Here is an 18,525-nt window from a genome sequence, read left to right as displayed (position 1 = left end):
GGAATCTACCATATATGGATATTGTTGTCATTGCGCACAGAGGTGCTTACAGCGAGCAGTCGTACAATCCATTGAATGAGCCGAAAAGCATGATCGTCTCCTACATGTTTATATTTTACTACGAACACGTGGGTCAGGCAAATTTAGGACGCGATTTCAAATGACTGCGGGAAAGTCAACTAATAATTATTTTTAATGTTTTTATGAAAAACATGAAGAATAGGTACTAATTAAGATTTTCCATGCTCACATTAACAAACAAAGTCGATTTTCCGTGTTAAATCGTACGTTGAAAAATACCACTCACAAAGTCTTCACAAGTAAATAAGAACCCAGTTTTTATAACTTGATATACGTAAATTTGCCATGCTACTGGTGTTATTCGTTCTTACGTTGTTATTTGTTCAGTTAATGCAGTTATAAAAAACATAAGTCTATTGCTGTATGGTATTTTAATTCTCATGTACATTGATCATAGAACGTGTATTGAGTAGCATATATATCGAAGTTGTATACGTAGTAAACAATGACAATACGTGAGTACACCTCAAAGTCGATTTGTTTTGGACCAGGGAATAGTCACGTGAAATTCATACTGACTGATAGTACAGCACGGGAAAAACTGCCAGGCTATTGTCAACAAACGGACTTATACAATGGAGTGGAGAAGACCCAAATTTTACCGTTTTAAAACATTTGTATGTAAATGTGAGCATGGAACTAGTAGATAATGATGTACATAATATATTTAGTGTGTAAAATGCTTGGAAAAATGCATCATGTCTTTCCGATAGCGATTTCAAAAACTGGACTTTTCGAAAAGTACATGTAGTATATTTTGTAGTAACCCATAATGCAACTCATTAAGCTGATTGGTCGGTTTGCCAGTCACGTTGGGTGCCTCATTTAGAATGTAAATTTATTCTGGCGTCACAGAAAATAGTTTCCTCGATCTGTGGATCAGGGCTTCTGGTGTTAGGGTGGCCGGGGGCTCTATTTATTATATAATGAAAATGCATTAATTCTTCAAAAATCTTCTTCTCTACTCCTGGGTATTATTTAAACAAACTAAATACTTTGTTATGATACGCAAGGATGCCTCTTCCAAAATTGTGAATTTCATGGCCCCAGGGTCAAGGATTCGGGTAAAGGGGGGGGGGGGCTCTATTGATTATATAGTAAAAAAGCAAAATTTCTTTGAAAATATTCTTTTCTGCTTCTGGTTAAAAAGCAAAGAAGCTAAGTATAGTTATGATGAGCAAGAGTGCTTCTTCCAGAGTAGTGAATTGCATGACCCCTGGGTCAGATGTGCTGGTGTAAGGGTGGGGCTCTTGATAATATAGTGAAAATGCATTAATTCTATTAAATAATCCTGTCTGCTCCTTAGTGTTAAGCAGATAAACAAAGTGATTACTTGTGATTAGCAAACTTCTGGTCCCAGGGTGAGAGGCTCTGGTGTTTCTCGATGGGGGGGGGGGGGGCTCTATTGATAATATAGTGAATCTGCAGTAAAAATGCACTATTTCTTTAATAATCTTCTCTGCACCTGGGCATATCAGAGGCAAAGAGAGTAAAAGCTGTAATAAGGAAGGGTATTTTTACCAGCTTTATGAACATCTGGACCATTTGGTCAAGTGTTCTGGTTCTGGCTAGGGCTCTATTAATTTGAAATCTACTGAGAGGAGTTATTCCCCTATGCCATTAACTTTCGGTAATTAATCACTGTAAATAATGTACTTGAAAGGTTAATAGAATAAGAGAATTATGCAAGAATTTTTATTGTATAATACAAAAAGTACTTTCATAGTTTTAATGATCAGGTAGACTTGTAAGTAATAGATAAATGAAAATGAGACAAAAATAAATTGTCTTATTAAATGTTCATCAAAGACCAAGAGAGGCCAGTGTAAGAGATTTCAACAAGGAATTAAGAAAGTACAAAAGCACTGATAGTTTGTTAATATGAGGGATGATAAAAAAGTTCGCGAACTATATATTTACAAAACCACAATTCAGATCAGAATGAAATTTGGCACACATATAGTAATACACATGTTCTATAAATAGCCGGTGTTATATAATGTTTTGCTCTGTGTTTGTGACGTCACAATGTGAAAATGACGTCAATATATATGTAGGTGACCTGTGACAAAAATGGTTGATCCAGTCGTACCCGAGAAATGAACGGCTTTAAAGTTTAACATATATCTTGGAAATTCCTTTGCAGTAGAATATGATAATTTGTACAAGGTTTATGAAGACAAAAGACTTACCAGAAGTTTAATCATTAATTGGATTGATTGTTTTAGTAAAGGCAGGGAGATGGTTAAAAATGATGTTTATTCTGTTGCCCAGTGAAAGCAAGCCGGGGAAAAGATGTGTCCTTAGTTAAGCAATTTGTTATGAAAGATCGCCAAGTTACAATTAGAAAAATAGTTTATTTTTACAATATTATTAAATTCGTAAAATATTGTTTACTTTAGACTTTAAACATATGAGATATGATAAAAAGAGGTTGTCCGTACTTTATCCACATTGGATAAACGACGCTCCCGAGACAGAGAACTCGGGTTGTGTTGATCACCATGCTAATTCTGGGAAGGGATGTCCTTATCCACCTATCCTATTGCCGAGATTTTATAAAAAAAAAAAAAACTTGCATGGAAAGAAATTTAAGACTCGGAAAAATCTTTTACTTTCTTTGAACAGAATGCCACGGAGCATGTCAGACCGTTTGGATCACATGATTCGCGCATGGGCAGAACAATGGCAGATGTGCATTATAATCGGAGAGGACTACTTGGAAAAAATAATGAGCACTGAATCCTCATTTTATTTCTTTTATTTCTTTTAAGGAAGTTATTCAATTAGTTCGCGAACTCTTTGATCACCCCTCGTATACTGTATGGTGAAAGTGATAAATTGGGAACGGATTAAAATCTAATTTATGAACTGTTAATGAATGCTACACTAATTATTTGGTGATCCTGATCACCCTATTTTTCTTGCTTTTGGGCAACAAAGCTTCTCCTTTCAGTTCAGTTTATACTCTGTGGATCCTCTAAATTGTTGTATTATACTCAGGTGACCGTTAAAGACCCAATTTACCGTACGGTTACCTGAGGAGGGGGAGTGGTCTTGGTAGTACTGGTGTTATTTACCTGGAGACCCCCAATACTCAAGATGTCGAAAATCCCTATTCACACTGCATTACACAGGAAGTCTGGCTTTTGGTAATCAGGGTCAACATTACGCGTTTTGTGCATAATTTTGAGTAAAAATATTTAAAATAAATTATGTACTGAAATATAAATTTTGTAGACTTAGCGTTTTCGTCGATATTTTTTGAAGAAAAAAAATTAAAAAGACATATCTTTTTTAAAAATCGTAAAATTAAAAAAAAAGGTGAAAACTATGAAGCAATCATATCAATACTTTAATCGCCAATAAAAAAATTATTAAAAAATATCAAGTGTGAATATTGAAATAAAAAGATTCCACTTACTGTGTGGACATTTACCACGATCGGAATATTATTAACTTTTCTGGCGAACAATGGTGTCCAGATATTCGCTATTTTCCGAGGGTCCGTGTTCTTATGCCCTGTTTCAGATTTGGATATAAAAAGAATCTTTCGTAATTCATGGTGCTAGATACAAGATACTTTATTTATATAAGTATAAATATCTTTTCTTATTTAACCCATTGCATTTTGCTATAATCTTCAAATGGTGGGGGAGGGGGTCGGTTGTTTCCAATTACGGCGAATTGAGTTTCTGTGTACCCAAGTGCAAGGTCTACAAGGGCATTATACGTACATTCTTAAAATCATGATACAGGTTGAATAAGGGGCTCGGAAGAATTATCGGTCTGTGCTGCTACAGAAACTTCTTCTCTCTCAGTTATTGAAGGAAGAGAGGGTTTGAATATCCGCTAATTTTTCTTCGAAAAGTTCTACAGTTATCTTAGGCATATCGCTAACAAGTACAAAACAGCAGTGAAGATTGGAAAAAAAAATCACGAAGTCACTGTTTAATTATCTACTCTCAATTATATTTCAAAAATAATATCATCAACCAATATAACAGCGACATGATTTTTTTTTAACCAGAGTGTATACAGAGCGACCTTTCACGCGGTACATGAAAGCCTTTGACGCGTGAACAGGTAATTGTTTTCAAAACATGCAAACTCAGATTATCAGGTAGCCCACGTAACTGGCCCGTCAATCAAATCAGAAGCTATTGTTTTTTTTTAATGATTGACAGGCGGTATACTATTGATCTTGACTTAGGTAGATTTTGGGGGGCGTTAACATAAAATTGGGTATTTAAGGCCCTTGGGCCTCTTGTTTAAAGGCTAAGACTATAGAGTAGTTGATCTTTTAGAAAGTGTTATCGATAGCAGATGTTTGTGAAAGGCAAAAACAGTTTTTCCCTTACATTTATTTGTCAATTACAATGAAACAAACCAATTTTGAGTAAAATTTAAAATATTGAAAACTTTTTATATCTCTGATGTTATTTTTTCCGGATTATTTTTGCTTCTAAGAGTTCCTTTAAAATTAATTTCAGGCTGATTTTAGGTTTGGAAAAGTAGTCATACATATGTGTATATTTATATGCGTCCTATCAATTGCTAATAATAAATGCATAAATTAAAGTGTTCTATTCATAAAGGTCGTGGACAATGACTTTCTTCAAACTGAATGGTCCTAGATATACTTATTTTATACCAAAATATTTGCTAAACAAGTCAGAATAGTTTGGTTTTGATTATTTGAAGTTAATATTTTTGTAAAAATTCGACCTTTAAAAGTCGCAGATAATGCCGACAGCGAAGCGTTAAAGTGCTGTAAATTTTGAAATAAAGTTTTTGGATTAAGCGATGACGGCCATCCGAAAAGAACGTCTGATCATTGAAATTATGCTTTAATTAATATGGTTAAAACGACGTCAGAGACAAAATTGTCATTCAAACAACTTGAAATTATTGGAATATATTTAGTTCATTGATTTGAAATTGGTATATATAATTTTTCAAAAGTTGTACGGTTTGGGAGACAGTACAAGAAGTGAAAAACCAGTTATATGATGAAAATAAAATGTACCTTTTTACGACATTGTTATGAATCTAGCGCAACGTCGGACGAAGTGTTGATGCTGATGACACTCGTAAATTATCATGTATTGTTTTGAATTTCAAAAATGTACTCATTTATGCTCTAGAAACACTCTCGCACAACTTGGTGGTGTGGCATAATAAAGAAAAAAAATAGCGTGTGTCCACGAACATGTGACAGAATTCAAAATCCATATTTTTGACGTTATCATGAAATTAGCTTAACGTCAGACTTGGCCATGCGACTTGCATTTACAAAGTGTTTACATGTATATCTACATGCATAAAGTTAATAAAATAATGTGTATTGTTTTAATTTTTGTAAATTCTCTAATCATAGTCAATATCAAAAATATTATCATACATGTACCTGTTAGGCAATCAGTCATTATTTAGAGAATAATAGCATTTGTCATCGAAATTTATAGACAACCGTCGTATTTACCAAATAATTTTTATCAGTACATGAATTTTCTGTTTTTGAAGACAATAATATTAAATGATAAGATTATGTGTGTGTGTGTGTGTGTGTAAGGGTGAGGGTGTGTGTGTATGTACAGAAAACCACATAATTATTTTGAAAGATTTTAACTTTTACAAGTAATTTCAGTTTTTAGCAATGATGTAAACGTATTTACACACCCCTCTTAGGCCTGTTGGAAGCAATTTCAGTCTGAAGAGGGAGGGGGGCACTATCAAGCCAAATTCCTCGGCAAAAAAGTCATCAGTCGTAATTATTCAGGGGCACATCCATAGAGAGTATTCTTTTCTACAGTATAATATATATCGGCAAAATTATTGCTCCCCTCACCCGTGCCCAAGGTTCCTACGGCAGTGCTTCCCCTTTAGGCGTTCTTCGTCCATTTCTCTTCCAACTTATAGATTAGTTATAAGTGGTGATGACTACTATTGATAATCATGTTCACAGGTGATTTTAAGCAATTTATTAGATGCAAGCAAAGGGGAGATAGAAGTAAAGATCCATTAGTTAATCAGATAATACTATTCACTACATACAGACCGATATCATTCCAACCACTGGAGGAAGGCTTTACTTAGAAAAATCTGATCATGAATGGATGTACATTGTACAAGATAATGTCAGAATACCATTATTTTATGTTTGCTTTGTCATCTTATGCTGAGATTTCGAGTGATGCAAAACTCATGGTGATGCTTTTATGCTCATCAATTTAATGGTACCAATGCTATGAAATGTTTAAGACTCTGTTACTGCATTTTGGTGGTAAATCCAAGAAGAACCTTTGACGCCGTGACATCAGCCCATATTGTTCCGAAACCAATATGTTGTATATTTTCAGTTTATATCATCGAATGTAGACAGTCATGACTTGTGACAAATCTGCATAATTCACCAAGTTACAGTGGAAAATTATATGTTATAAAAGGAATAAAATGGGATTATTAAGCGTTTCGTGATAGAATATGTACTTGTGCTTTCTACAGACCCCCCCCCCCCCCCAAAAAAAAGTGCGTATTATTTTAAGGTGATTGAATCTTTATTACTTATGTGACTGTCTCAACATTCTTAAAGAGATAGGTTTGTTTTCTTTTGGCACACAATGAGACAACCGAATTTCAACAAGGGTTGTTTTGAAAAAGTATTTAAAACTGATCAACCAACGAAAAGGTTTTAAATTTTGGATTTATAAATACCCTAGATATATTTCTTGAATATCCAACAGTTTCAGCCACATTACATTGCTTGAAATAATTATGAAGAAGAACTCTCTGTTGTGTTGGTTTCTTCTGTTAATCAGCGGAATGACGTTGACATCTGTTTATGGCTCTATGTATTCAGACGTCGAAACTCTTCTTCAGGATGTCTTTAAGAACTACTCGTCAGATATACGACCAAAAGAGAACTTCTCTGAAGTTTTAGAAGTTTCTCTTCAGCCGTTCATGTTTTCAGTGAATGAGTTTGATGAAGTTTCTGGTGTTATGTCCATTGTATGTGGATTTTTTCTGACATGGCATGATTTTCGGTTGACATGGACACCAAGCAACTATGGTGGCATCCAGGATATTCCTGTTCCCAAGCAGAAATTATGGGTGCCTAATATTTTTCTGATTGATCCAGCTAACAAAATGGAAGCAGTTGGAAGTGATGACTTTATAGGCAGAATTTCGTACTCTGGCGCAGTGTCCTGGGTTCCTGGGGGACTGATTCAGACTTTGTGCAACGTTAACATGTATAAATTTCCTTTTGATGTGCAGACATGCTCTTTTACTTTAGTTTTGTGGGGATATTCGCAATTTGAAGCTAAATTAACCCCTTTTAACAATTTCACATTCGTGGATACTACTTATTACACGCCGAATGCCCAATGGACGTTGGAAAAGACAGTAATGAAACCATCTGCACTTGGGGGATATGATAATTTAATTGAAATACAATTGATTTTGAAAAGGAAATCTCTTTATTTCGTCATAAACATGTTAGCCCCAATCCTTCTACTGTCCTTACTCAACCCTCTTGTGTTTGCCTTACCAGTTGAAAGTGGAGAACGTGTATCTTATGCTATAACAATCTTCTTGTCATTTGCCGTATTTATGACCTTGCTTAGTGACAGTATGCCTAAATCTTCTGAACCAATGTCTTTGATGTCTTACTTCTTAATAGTTACGATGTCTATGAGCACATTGATATGCGTTTTGGCTGTTGTTACAATGCGTCTCCATTTCAAAAATCCTAAATTGCCAGTTTCAAGTCGATGTGTTTTTATGCTTAATGTTCTGAGACTCCGATGCCTGTGTCATATTTGTAGAAAACGCAAGAAGAAGTCTAAAGTCATTGACACGTCCTCGAAATTGGATGTAGTTTTTGTGAAAAGTAAAATGGCCGATGACAAAAATACACAAGATAATGAAAAAGAGGAAAAAGTCACTTGGAAGATTCTGGCGAAGGGATATGATAAAATAATGACGTACTACTTTTATATTCTTGTGTTTCTACAGTGGGTTATTCTGGGAGTGGTATTAGCAGTGTGAAACAATATATAAGATACAGGTATTGATTATAAAATAATTATTCGAAATTTAAGTTGAGATCAGAACCATTTGTTAAGTTTGGAAATTGTTGAAACATTGCGTTGATTATATAATCCTCAAATGTTTTATCGAAATGTTGTTTGTTTGTGTGCTTGTGTCTGTTGATTAAAGCTGTACTGATTATCAAATATATCTGATGCGTTCCTACATGTAAGTTGTTATGCTTTTGATCCAGCCTATCCACAACTAATCAAAGTACTCCTCGCACAGGTTTGATCTGATTTTGATACAACTTAGTACAAATTAGTGACCTTACCAAGATATGAAATATTTTATTGGAATATTTTAATTGCAGTAAATAATATTGGCATTGTTATACAAAGTAGAAATTCTGTTCCATTCTTTTAAATTTTTACTCCTGCAGCTTTTTTTCTGGTTTAAATAAAAGGTACAAATTGAATTTACATCGATATTTCTTTGCACCATTTTCATCTCAGAAATGGCTGTATTACTAAAATAGAACATATAAATTCAAAGTATTACAAAATGACGCTTCTTCTATAGTTCTTGTCTCATTAGAATAAAATTTACCCATGTAGACTTTTCTAGGATTTAATTACCCCGTTAAACAGGTTTAGTTGCAATAAACAGAGTACCTACTTAGTACATATGTAAACATGGTTAATGAAAAAGAATGACTCAGAGATAATTTTGAAAGTTAAAATTGTTTACAATTGTGAAAACTAACACATTGCTTTATCTGTCTGAAAGAGTATATGTCTTCTTCAGAGGAAAATTTATAACTGTAAAGAAATGGTTCAAGTCAAATGCAACTCTTATCTCTTAGATGCAGTCTCGGAAATGCTCAGTTTTAAGGAAGGATCAAAACCGTAATTGCCCTCGATCAAAGTAACATTTCTCTGCTAAAATCTGCAATTAACTATATGGACAAATCTTTTAAATTCTTTTATCTCATGAACAGAGGGATTACGTACAGTTTTATAATATGCAACTATATTCCTGTGGTGTAAATTGAATTTGAATCAAAGCTCCCTTTTTGGATCTAGTTTGACTTTATATAGAAAGGTAAAGAAGAGGTTAAAAAAAATATTTTCTTTTAAAAAGAATATAACCTCATAATTGTACTGATATGCAAGAAGCCCAAGGTACATATGTATTTTTTTTTAAGTTATAGCCTTTGCGGTTAGGTTAGCATGCAAATGTGAGTCATTGTTTTAAGTAAAATATTTTTATTTTTTGGGAGACTGAAATAAAAATGGGATTCAATACATATTCTTTGTCAGAAAGAGAAGTGTGGTTCCATTGCGCCTTTTGGCACACCTTGAATTTTTTTTCTTCAATCTATTAGGTCATTACATCCCATCTTCAATCTTACAGCGGGCATTTACTGACTAGCCAGTTTTCTAGTGATGTATGATTTCATTATCATTATATCTGAATAGAGATGATCCTTTTGTCACTCATAGAAGCTTTCCACTATGAATAATAATAATGTCTCTGAAGTAGGTAGTAACTGTTAAGGGTCACCAATAATTCATGAATTTGTTAAGCGTTTTGGCACGCGCAGTGTCCGTGTAAGGAATCAGTAAAGATTAAATAAAATTTGTGTATATATTTAGAAAAGCACAGCAACTAATACGGTCAATAGATACAGGCATGACAAAAGTTGTTTAAATGCATTTCAATCCACTTCTGCAGACCATGTTCTTTTCATGTCTCTTTCCTTTAAGAAACCTCTATACACTGCTTACTAAAGAATTCTGATAAAATGGTACATGTATTTTTATGCAGTTAGAATAATCTACCCTTACATTATTAATAATTTTCAAAAATGTAATTTACAATATGCAACTTTATTTGTAGTTGATGCATTCTAAATAAGCCAAGGTAAATTAATTGCATGTGTTTGTCCCTTTGAAGTAACTTTGTATTTGAGTATTTTTCCTGGGAGTAAATGCTAGGTACCCAAGGTTAAAATTGAAATAGATCACCTCTGTACATGTAGTTACATCTTTATACAATATATTTTTCTCACTGTCCAAAAACATTTTGCTTTAGTGTTTAGAGGATCCATCATAAGAGAAAAGTATTCACAAACATAAGAATTATCTTCTTCCGAAAGAATTGTTAAGAAATATATTTTGAAAGGAAAGAGGAGATGAAAATAAAGATCCATTAGTTGTTCACAGACCCTATATGCTACTTAGCTGGATATACTATAGATACACTATGTTTAAATAAATTATTTCGTTGGGCACGTTAATGAATGTATGTACCGGATTATATTGTTAAAATATGGAAAATCTTGAGGAAAATTTGAATTTGTCAATGATGCCGTAATTGAACAATATTCGATGATTTTGATCGGGAATGTAAATAAATAGTATATAACATATATTAACAAAATTAAGTCTTCATTATTCCAATAGAATTTTTTACATTCAGCGTTTTACTAAGTTTTTGGTGTTAAACTGAAAGCCAAGGGCAACAGTTTTTTTTTTATATATTTGTTATATTTATAATATGTCAATTACACCGAAATAAATCAAAGAGCTAGGTTCACTTTATGCATATAATGGCCCTGTAGATATACCGATTTATTGACTAACACTTTAAACATCAAGATAAAGTAGAGACTTAGTGCTTTCATTTCCTATTAAAAATTTTCACCTTAAAGCCAAGGTCTTGGAAAACAGGCTTCATGGAATAGCAATGTCCTTGAATTTTAGGGAAAACAAGTGTATTTGAGTACTTTCACAGAAGAGAAATAATATGAGCGCACCCTTTGATCCAAAAAATAAAACAGGTTTTGTAATCCTCAGAAATAGTTCTATCATTTAAGAGGGCTGGGTGGTTGTGGCCATTTTCAGACTGTATTGATCTCCTTTAGAAGAAGAGCTCAATATAAAATATACAAAAATGATCAAATTTTACAACTAAAATGTATAAATTTTTCTTTGCCAAATGATAGTTGACAGTTTAAAATATCATATTTAAAAAATTAAGTTATATCTGATGGTTAATTTGTTGACCCCCCAGCCTCCTTAATACTAGTAGTTGCATATTTTAGATCAGACATTGCGCTCTATTTTAAGTATCGAAAAATAGCTTTAAAAATTGGCTGTTTTTGTAGAATTTGTCAGGATATGAGGAAAATGACGCATTTCATGACCGTCATAATGCATTGACTAGCCAGAAAATTACGTCATTTTTGGTAGATACGCAGTCACCAAAGATCTTAATGATATTTAATGCATTGTCAACTAAAACCAAGCAGTTTCAGTTTTTCTGAAATTCACAGGGCCAAAAAATGCCCTAAGTGAACCTTGTTCTTTGAGAAAGATTTAAAAATCAAAAACTTTGAATGGTTTAACTTTATATCGACGTTATTTTCCCCCAGAAATTCAAAGTTTCTAAAGGCTACGAACTTTTTTCTCCTCAGAGTTCCCTTTGAATTAATTGAAATCCTATTTTTAATTTTTGAAAAGTAATTCAAAAGAATATAAAGAAAAAGTGTTTCTGTCGAATTATGCCAATATTTCTTTGTGTAAAAATCGCATTACGACCACCTGAAAGTTCATCCAATGTGATTATAACTGTGATATTTATTTTCAGTGACTAGGTTATCACATATAATCGTCTGACGCCCCCTTTTCTTTATATGAGCTGCAAATTTCTTGGCTTATAGAAACGAATGCACATTTCCGTAACCATTATTAGATAGGTTGTTAGAAATCTGCTTATTTTAATTACAATTGAAAAGAATTTTTTTTTCAAAATGGAAGTAAATGAGAAGTACTTGGATACTGAGATAACATTTACAGAAGAAAGGGATTGAAAGCAAATATTGCTCCCTGAAAATTGCTGAACAGATCTTTGTTTTAGCAGCAGAAAGTGAAAACTAAACTTCAACAAGGGTCATTTTGAAATACTATTCAAAACTGATCAAGCGGAGAAAGAAGATTAAATATAAGGTGTATGAAATCATTCTATAAATATTCTCCGCAGTTGACCATTTAAATGCAGATTGCTTGATTCTCTACACAGATTGCTTGAGAGGACTATGAAGAAAAAATCTACTAGGTCGTATTTGCTTTTACTGTTGATCAGTGGACTTTTCTTATCATCTGTTCATGGTTTTCTATATTCAGACGCCGAATCACTTCTTCAGGATGTTTTTAAGAACTATTCAACAGATATCCGACCAAAAGAGAACTTATCAGAAGTTTTAGAGGTCTCCATTAAGCCGATCGTTTTCTCTGTGAACGATTTTGATGAAGTCTCTGGGGTTTTGTCCATTGTTAGTAGTTTTATGTTGGTTTGGCATGATTTTCGGTTGACTTGGACACCAAGCAACTATGGTGGCATTGAAGAACTCCCTGTTCCCAAACAGAAACTATGGATTCCAAATATTTTTTTGCTTGACCCAGCCAAGAAAATGGAAGCAGTTGGGGATGAAGACTTCCTTGGCAGAATTTCCTTCTCTGGCAGAGTTACTTGGGTACCGGCAGGTCTGCTTCAGACTACGTGCAACGTTGACATGTATAAATTTCCTTTTGACACACAATCATGCAGTTTTACAATAGCTCTGTGGGGATATTCGCCATCTGAAACTAGATTAACCCCTCATGACAATAAGACGACAGTGGATACGAGTTATTACTCCTCGAATGCTCAGTGGACGTTGAAAGGGACAGAAATGAAGCGGTCATCACTTGGTGATTACGATAATTTACTTGAAATTGGAATAATTTTAGAAAGAAAGTACCTTTATTTCGTCATAAACATGTTAGCCCCTATCCTTCTTCTGTCCTTACTTAACCCTCTTGTGTTTGTCTTACCAGTTGAAAGTGGAGAACGTTTGTCTTATGCTATAACAATCTTCTTGTCTTTTGCTGTATTTATGACATTGCTCAGTGACAATATCCCTAAATCTTCTGAGCCGATGTCAATGATGTCTTACTTCTTAATTATTACGATGTCTATGAGCACATTGATATGCATTTTGGCTGTTGTTACAATGCGTTTTCATTTTAAAGATCCTTTATTACCAGTTTCAAGTCAATGTGTTTTTATACTAAATGTTTTGAGACTCCGATGTCTGTGCTGCTTCTGTAGAAAAGACGAGTCTAATGTCATAAATATGTCTGCAAAATTGGATGTAAATGTTGAAAATAGTAATATGGCCGTAGAAAAAAATTTGGAAGATTTTGAAACAGAGGAAAAAGTCACTTGGAAAGTTTTGGCGGAGGGATATGACAGGGTAATGACATACTATTTTTACATCTTTGTTTTTATTCAATGGGTTGTCCTTGTTATGGCATTACTGTGAAAGAAATTTTTCAGCATATTTTTGAATAAAAATTTATGATTATATGTTAGGGATTTTTTCTTTCCTTTTATTTGCATTAATTCTTTGCTCTAGTCTATAATTTTAAAGACAGGGCTGATATAATATACAGTTCATGCCAAATCAGGCAATAGATCTTACAATGTAATATATTTTCTGAAATACTGGGCACAGTTTGGGCACATTTCATTGAGTTCTTTTAGCTCTCCTGAGCTGAAGGCTTAAGTGAGCTTTTCTGCTCACATTTTGTCTGTCGTTTGTCTGTCCCTTTGTAAACTTGTCACATTTTCGACTTTTTTCCAGAACCACTGGGTAACTTTAAACAAACTTGCTACAAAGCATCTTTGAATGAAGGGGATTCAAGTTTGTTCAAATGAAGAGCCAGCCCTTCTTTCAAGGGGAGATAATTAAAAATAATTGAAAGTTTGGTAGCATCTTTTAAAAATCCTCTTCTCAAGAACTACTGGGCAAAAGAGTTGGAACTTATTTGAAAGCTGCATTATGTAGATTAGTGTAGATTCAAGATATTTCAAATTATGATCCCCAGGGGTTGGGTTGGGCCACAATGAGGGATCAAAGTTTTACATAGGAATATATAGGAAAAAATCTTCAAAAATCTTCTCAAGAACAGCAATGCCATGATTAGTCATATTGATATGGGAGCATCCTAATGTTGTGTAGATTCAAGTTTGTTCAAATCATAATCCCTAAGCATAAGGGGGACCACAATGGTGGAACAAGTTTTTCTTGAAAACAAGAAAGTGGAGACCTGAAGGTGAAGGTAATGCTAATTGTTTCGACTGCCTTTAAGTCTTGAAGACCGCGGAACATTTACTGGCAAGATTGGAAATATGCAGCTTACGTCATTTTCATCTATTTCAGTCAAAATATTTGATGATAGACAATGAGAAATTGGCAAGTACAATTCGGTGCGGGCGTCTGAGAAAACATCGAATTAAAATTCTAAAACAAAATTCATTTTCAAGCCACCCCAGCTACTCTTATACCCAGAAAACAGATAATGTCGATTTAGAATACATGTAGATTGAAATTAATATAAATCGGAGTTTTCTGTCCGATGTTTTTAAGTAATGATTAGAGGACGGACATTTGGTTCCTGAGGTGGGGCCGGGGGGTGGGTGGGGTGGGGTGTTAAATCTTGGAAGTAAGCCCGGAAGTTTTGGAATTTGGATACACCCTCTTCCCTGCTCCCCGTTTTTACTTGTCAATTTTTTTTTCAGTGAATTGGAAAAAGTAATATATCTTATGATCCTACAAATTAATATATAATGTATTCTGTTTTGTAAAGCATGGACAGAAATAAACTTAATCCCCCTCCCCCCAATCAAATTACTGTCCGCTAAAAGAACATCTTCTAAATAACGTTTTTAAAAATATTGGATCGAAAAATCCGATCTACATCAATTTCTTACAACTTGGGATTTGAAATTATTTGTCTTTAGGATCATACATTAACACTTTGCGATGAAGATAGCCTAGGTTGATTTTCAAATGCAACTTTAAACTAGAATTTCAATCCAATGTTCTCTGAGACGGCCTTGTCGATTGGTACCCGCCCATTTCATTGTCTATCAACAAATATTTTGACTGCAAGAGATGTAAATGACGTAAGCTTCATATCTCCAATCTTGCCAGTTAATGTTCGGCGGTCTTAAGTAAAGCTTTATAGAACAACTGGGTTTATTTAAAAATTTGGAGACATTTAATACATTAATACAGTACAAATGTGTCAGCCATGCATGATGTCATTCCTTTCAGGCTTAATGGCGATTTAAACGATTGTGTTTGTATTCTTTGCAGATATACTTCAAAGCGAGTTCACAATTAAGCATTTGAATTTTATCATTATACACTTTTCGTTTTTTTTTTTCATGAATAATGATTTCATTACAGACATGTTTAAGAATATGTCAAAAGGAGCTTATTAAAAAAGAGATCCGTTCCAGATTGGATCTACTTTAAAGGGAAATGTTTAGTGGTATTAAATAACGATTAGGCACACGTACCAGGACTGTTAATTATACTGATCTCAAAAAATCCATTTTCCTTTATTCATAGCTGACATCATGTAAATACGAGTATCTTTTTACAAACTATAATTAGTCCCCAACCGGTGAAACCAGAGGGGACTATAGGCTTCCTCTGAGTCTGTCCGTCCTCTGTCTGTCTGTCCGTCTGTCCATCTGTCCCTCTGTCTGTCTGTCAGTCTGTCCCACTTGGTTTTCCGTACTTTTTTTCCTAAAGGCTTGCAGATATTGAGTTGATTTTTGGTATGTGAGTGTATCTTGATGAGTTACAGATCAAGTTTGCTTTTCGTTCCGCTTCATTGATTTCTGACGGAATTACAGCCTTTTCAATTTTTAAGGGTTTTCCGCAATTTTCTTCTAAACGCTTTCAGATATTGAGTTAATTTTTGGTATGTGACTTTACCTTGATTAGTTATAGATCAAGTTTGCATTTCGTCCAGCTTCATTGATTTTTGACGGAATTATGGCATTTTCAATTTTTAACGGGAACCAGATTACACTTGCCGGTAGGGGACTAGTATTGCTAATGCAATACTCTCAGAATGCTTGTTAAATTTACAGTGATTTACGGTTACATATGTACATGTATAAAATAAGATAAAACAATTAATACAATAGTAATAAAATCAAAACAGGAAGAAAGTGTAACATTCAGTCAACTGAATTAAGTTCACTGAAAGGTCAGAAAAGGTGACTGATTGCCAGAGCTCTGCCATTCAATCACCTTTGTCAAAAATTCAGTCACTTTTCAGTTAAATGAATGGTATAGTTTCATCCTCTGCTATCACCCGGGATCTTAGTGACCTTTTACGCATCTGTGTAATTTGCTGTAGTGTCCAATGAATCAAAATTATCTATTAAAAATGCTTGTGATTTCAGTGACGACAATGTAATAAATGTAGTGATAAAGCGATATAATTTTTTTCTTATATATATATATATATTATATATATAATATAACATAATATTATATATATAATAAAACATAAGAAAATATGAGATTTTATTCCTTTGTTATGGAATATAAATTAAGCGGCACTGGTAGTTTTCATCCTTAACATTTTGAGGATAATCAGTTTTTTTCCACCTTGATTGATTAATTAAGGTTATATGCAACGCACATAAGAATGTGCTTTACAATGTACCTTTCCCACTGATACAGTTTATGAAGATAATCTTAATTAAAAATCATAGTACCATTAGATGTTCTTAAACAAAAGAAAAAAAATGTATTATCAACAGTTTTTAACATATATCAAATAATGAAATCTTTTTTATTTTAAGAAAAATTAACAAAAAATAGCTTCATTTGGTATTTCCTCAAAATTTGATTCTGAGGAGGTGTACAGCATTACCAGGTATAGAAAAAAATCGTTCAAAGGTCCTTCATTTATTTGGACTCTTACATTATACAGGAAGTAAGAAAATAAAGTTCACGTTGCGTATGTCTTGATTCGTTTCAGTCCCACAGTGGTCACACAGTAGTCTCAGCAGTCCAATTGGTCCTAGTGGGCGGGGTTAATTAATTTAATGGACGGAACTTACTCAGAACTGAGATTATCAATAAACAATGTCACTATTATAAAGGCAGTTAATGAAATTATTGAAATTAATGATGCACTTCTTTTCTGAGTAGAAAAAGTGAATACATAAACATAAAACAACAAATATTCACAATTCTTACGCGACAGTTATTTCTGAATTGTTAACAAAATCACAGTACGCATATTATATAAACAAAGAAAACTTATTGAAGGAAAAAGATGTTCACATCTTAATAATAACGTAAATGATTTATCACAGTCATGTGGTATATTAATTTTATATCAAATTAAATTTGTTTGTTTATTTCCTCTGATTCATGTTTTTTCCGTTTATTTTTTCTTTGGAAAATTAAAACTGAATGGCTTATTTTTCTGCCATAATTAGCTAAAAATAGATCTAACGATTATAGAGGAAGGCCGATCCTCATATTACTCTGAATGCATTTTTCATTGGTGTTGGAGCTTATAAAAAACTCCTCATTCAATTTTGCCGACTAGTATATAGTATATTTTGGTCATGATTATTTTCAATGACTTGTCGATTTAATTATCGTTAGAATATCTATGTAAAAGAAAACAATTTCACTAGGTTTAAGTGTTTTATTCTATTAGCGTTTACATGTAAAGCACGCAAGTGAATACCTCAGATTATGTCCAAAATTAAATAATCCAGAAAAAAAGATTGATACCATATTTATTGAAACAAGGATATTTGCAATACGAAGATCGACATTAGTGTCTTGTTGACCGGCATGGTCAGTGATGTGTAACACTGATACCCAAATAACATGCATTGAAATCTCAGGTGTAACAGAATAACAGATATGATTATAATCTTTGATACAATGTTTTTAAAATAAAAACAAATATTTCCAAAGATAATTTTCCTAGGTAATTAATTAATTTCCCGATGATAAATATAAATTCAGGATTATGTACAACCCAAGATATAATCATTTATTCTGAAATTGAGCCCTTTACAAAATTAATTACAGTGGACATTCATTTGAACGATCAATTAAATTTGTTTTGATAAGTATACTCTTCACGTCTTTTAGACATTCTAAGAAGGTTTTCATTTTGTTGTTCTCGATTCTTGACCCGATCTTATTTAACTAATAAAAACTATGAAAGTACGTTTTGTATTATACATAAAGCATTATTGTACAATTCTTTAACACCTTATTCAAAACAAAATCCATGTAATTTAGTAATTCTATAGCTTAAGAAAGTTGTGATAGAAATCAGGCGATCGAAATTGATCGCTAGTAAATTAAACAGGGATAATTCCAGCACTGTTCTAATCAAAATTTATTAATCACAGTACTTCTTTTTATGAAATATGAAAAACACCGAATATTCAAATCTTAAATTCATATTCGAATATCAACTCATCGAATGAATATTCGAATGTTCGAATATTCGTTGC

At 33.2% G+C, this 18,525-nt stretch overlaps 3 protein-coding genes across 3 annotated transcripts in view; all 3 read left to right on the top strand.

Moving 5' to 3' along the window:
- Positions 1-18,525, top strand: part of LOC133183442 (tRNA (guanine-N(7)-)-methyltransferase-like) — a 39,676-nt gene that overhangs the window by 15,422 nt on the left and 5,729 nt on the right. The gene's annotated exons all lie outside the window — the stretch shown is intronic.
- Positions 6,859-8,133, top strand: LOC133183336 (acetylcholine receptor subunit beta-type unc-29-like). The gene has a single exon (XM_061318331.1). The coding sequence runs from the start codon at positions 6,859-6,861 to the stop codon at positions 8,131-8,133; it is 1,275 nt and encodes a 424-aa protein (XP_061174315.1).
- LOC133180998 (acetylcholine receptor subunit alpha-like) lies at positions 12,218-13,486 on the top strand. The gene has a single exon (XM_061315503.1). The coding sequence runs from the start codon at positions 12,218-12,220 to the stop codon at positions 13,484-13,486; it is 1,269 nt and encodes a 422-aa protein (XP_061171487.1).

Source organism: Saccostrea echinata, unplaced genomic scaffold (assembly GCF_033153115.1).
Source record: "Saccostrea echinata isolate AGI-Se365-2 ecotype Australia unplaced genomic scaffold, CSIRO_AGI_Sech_v1 ptg000001l, whole genome shotgun sequence".
Taxonomy (NCBI): domain Eukaryota; kingdom Metazoa; phylum Mollusca; class Bivalvia; order Ostreida; family Ostreidae; genus Saccostrea; species Saccostrea echinata.
Note: the sequence above shows the minus strand (reverse complement) of the source record. Positions and strands in the feature narration are given on the sequence as shown.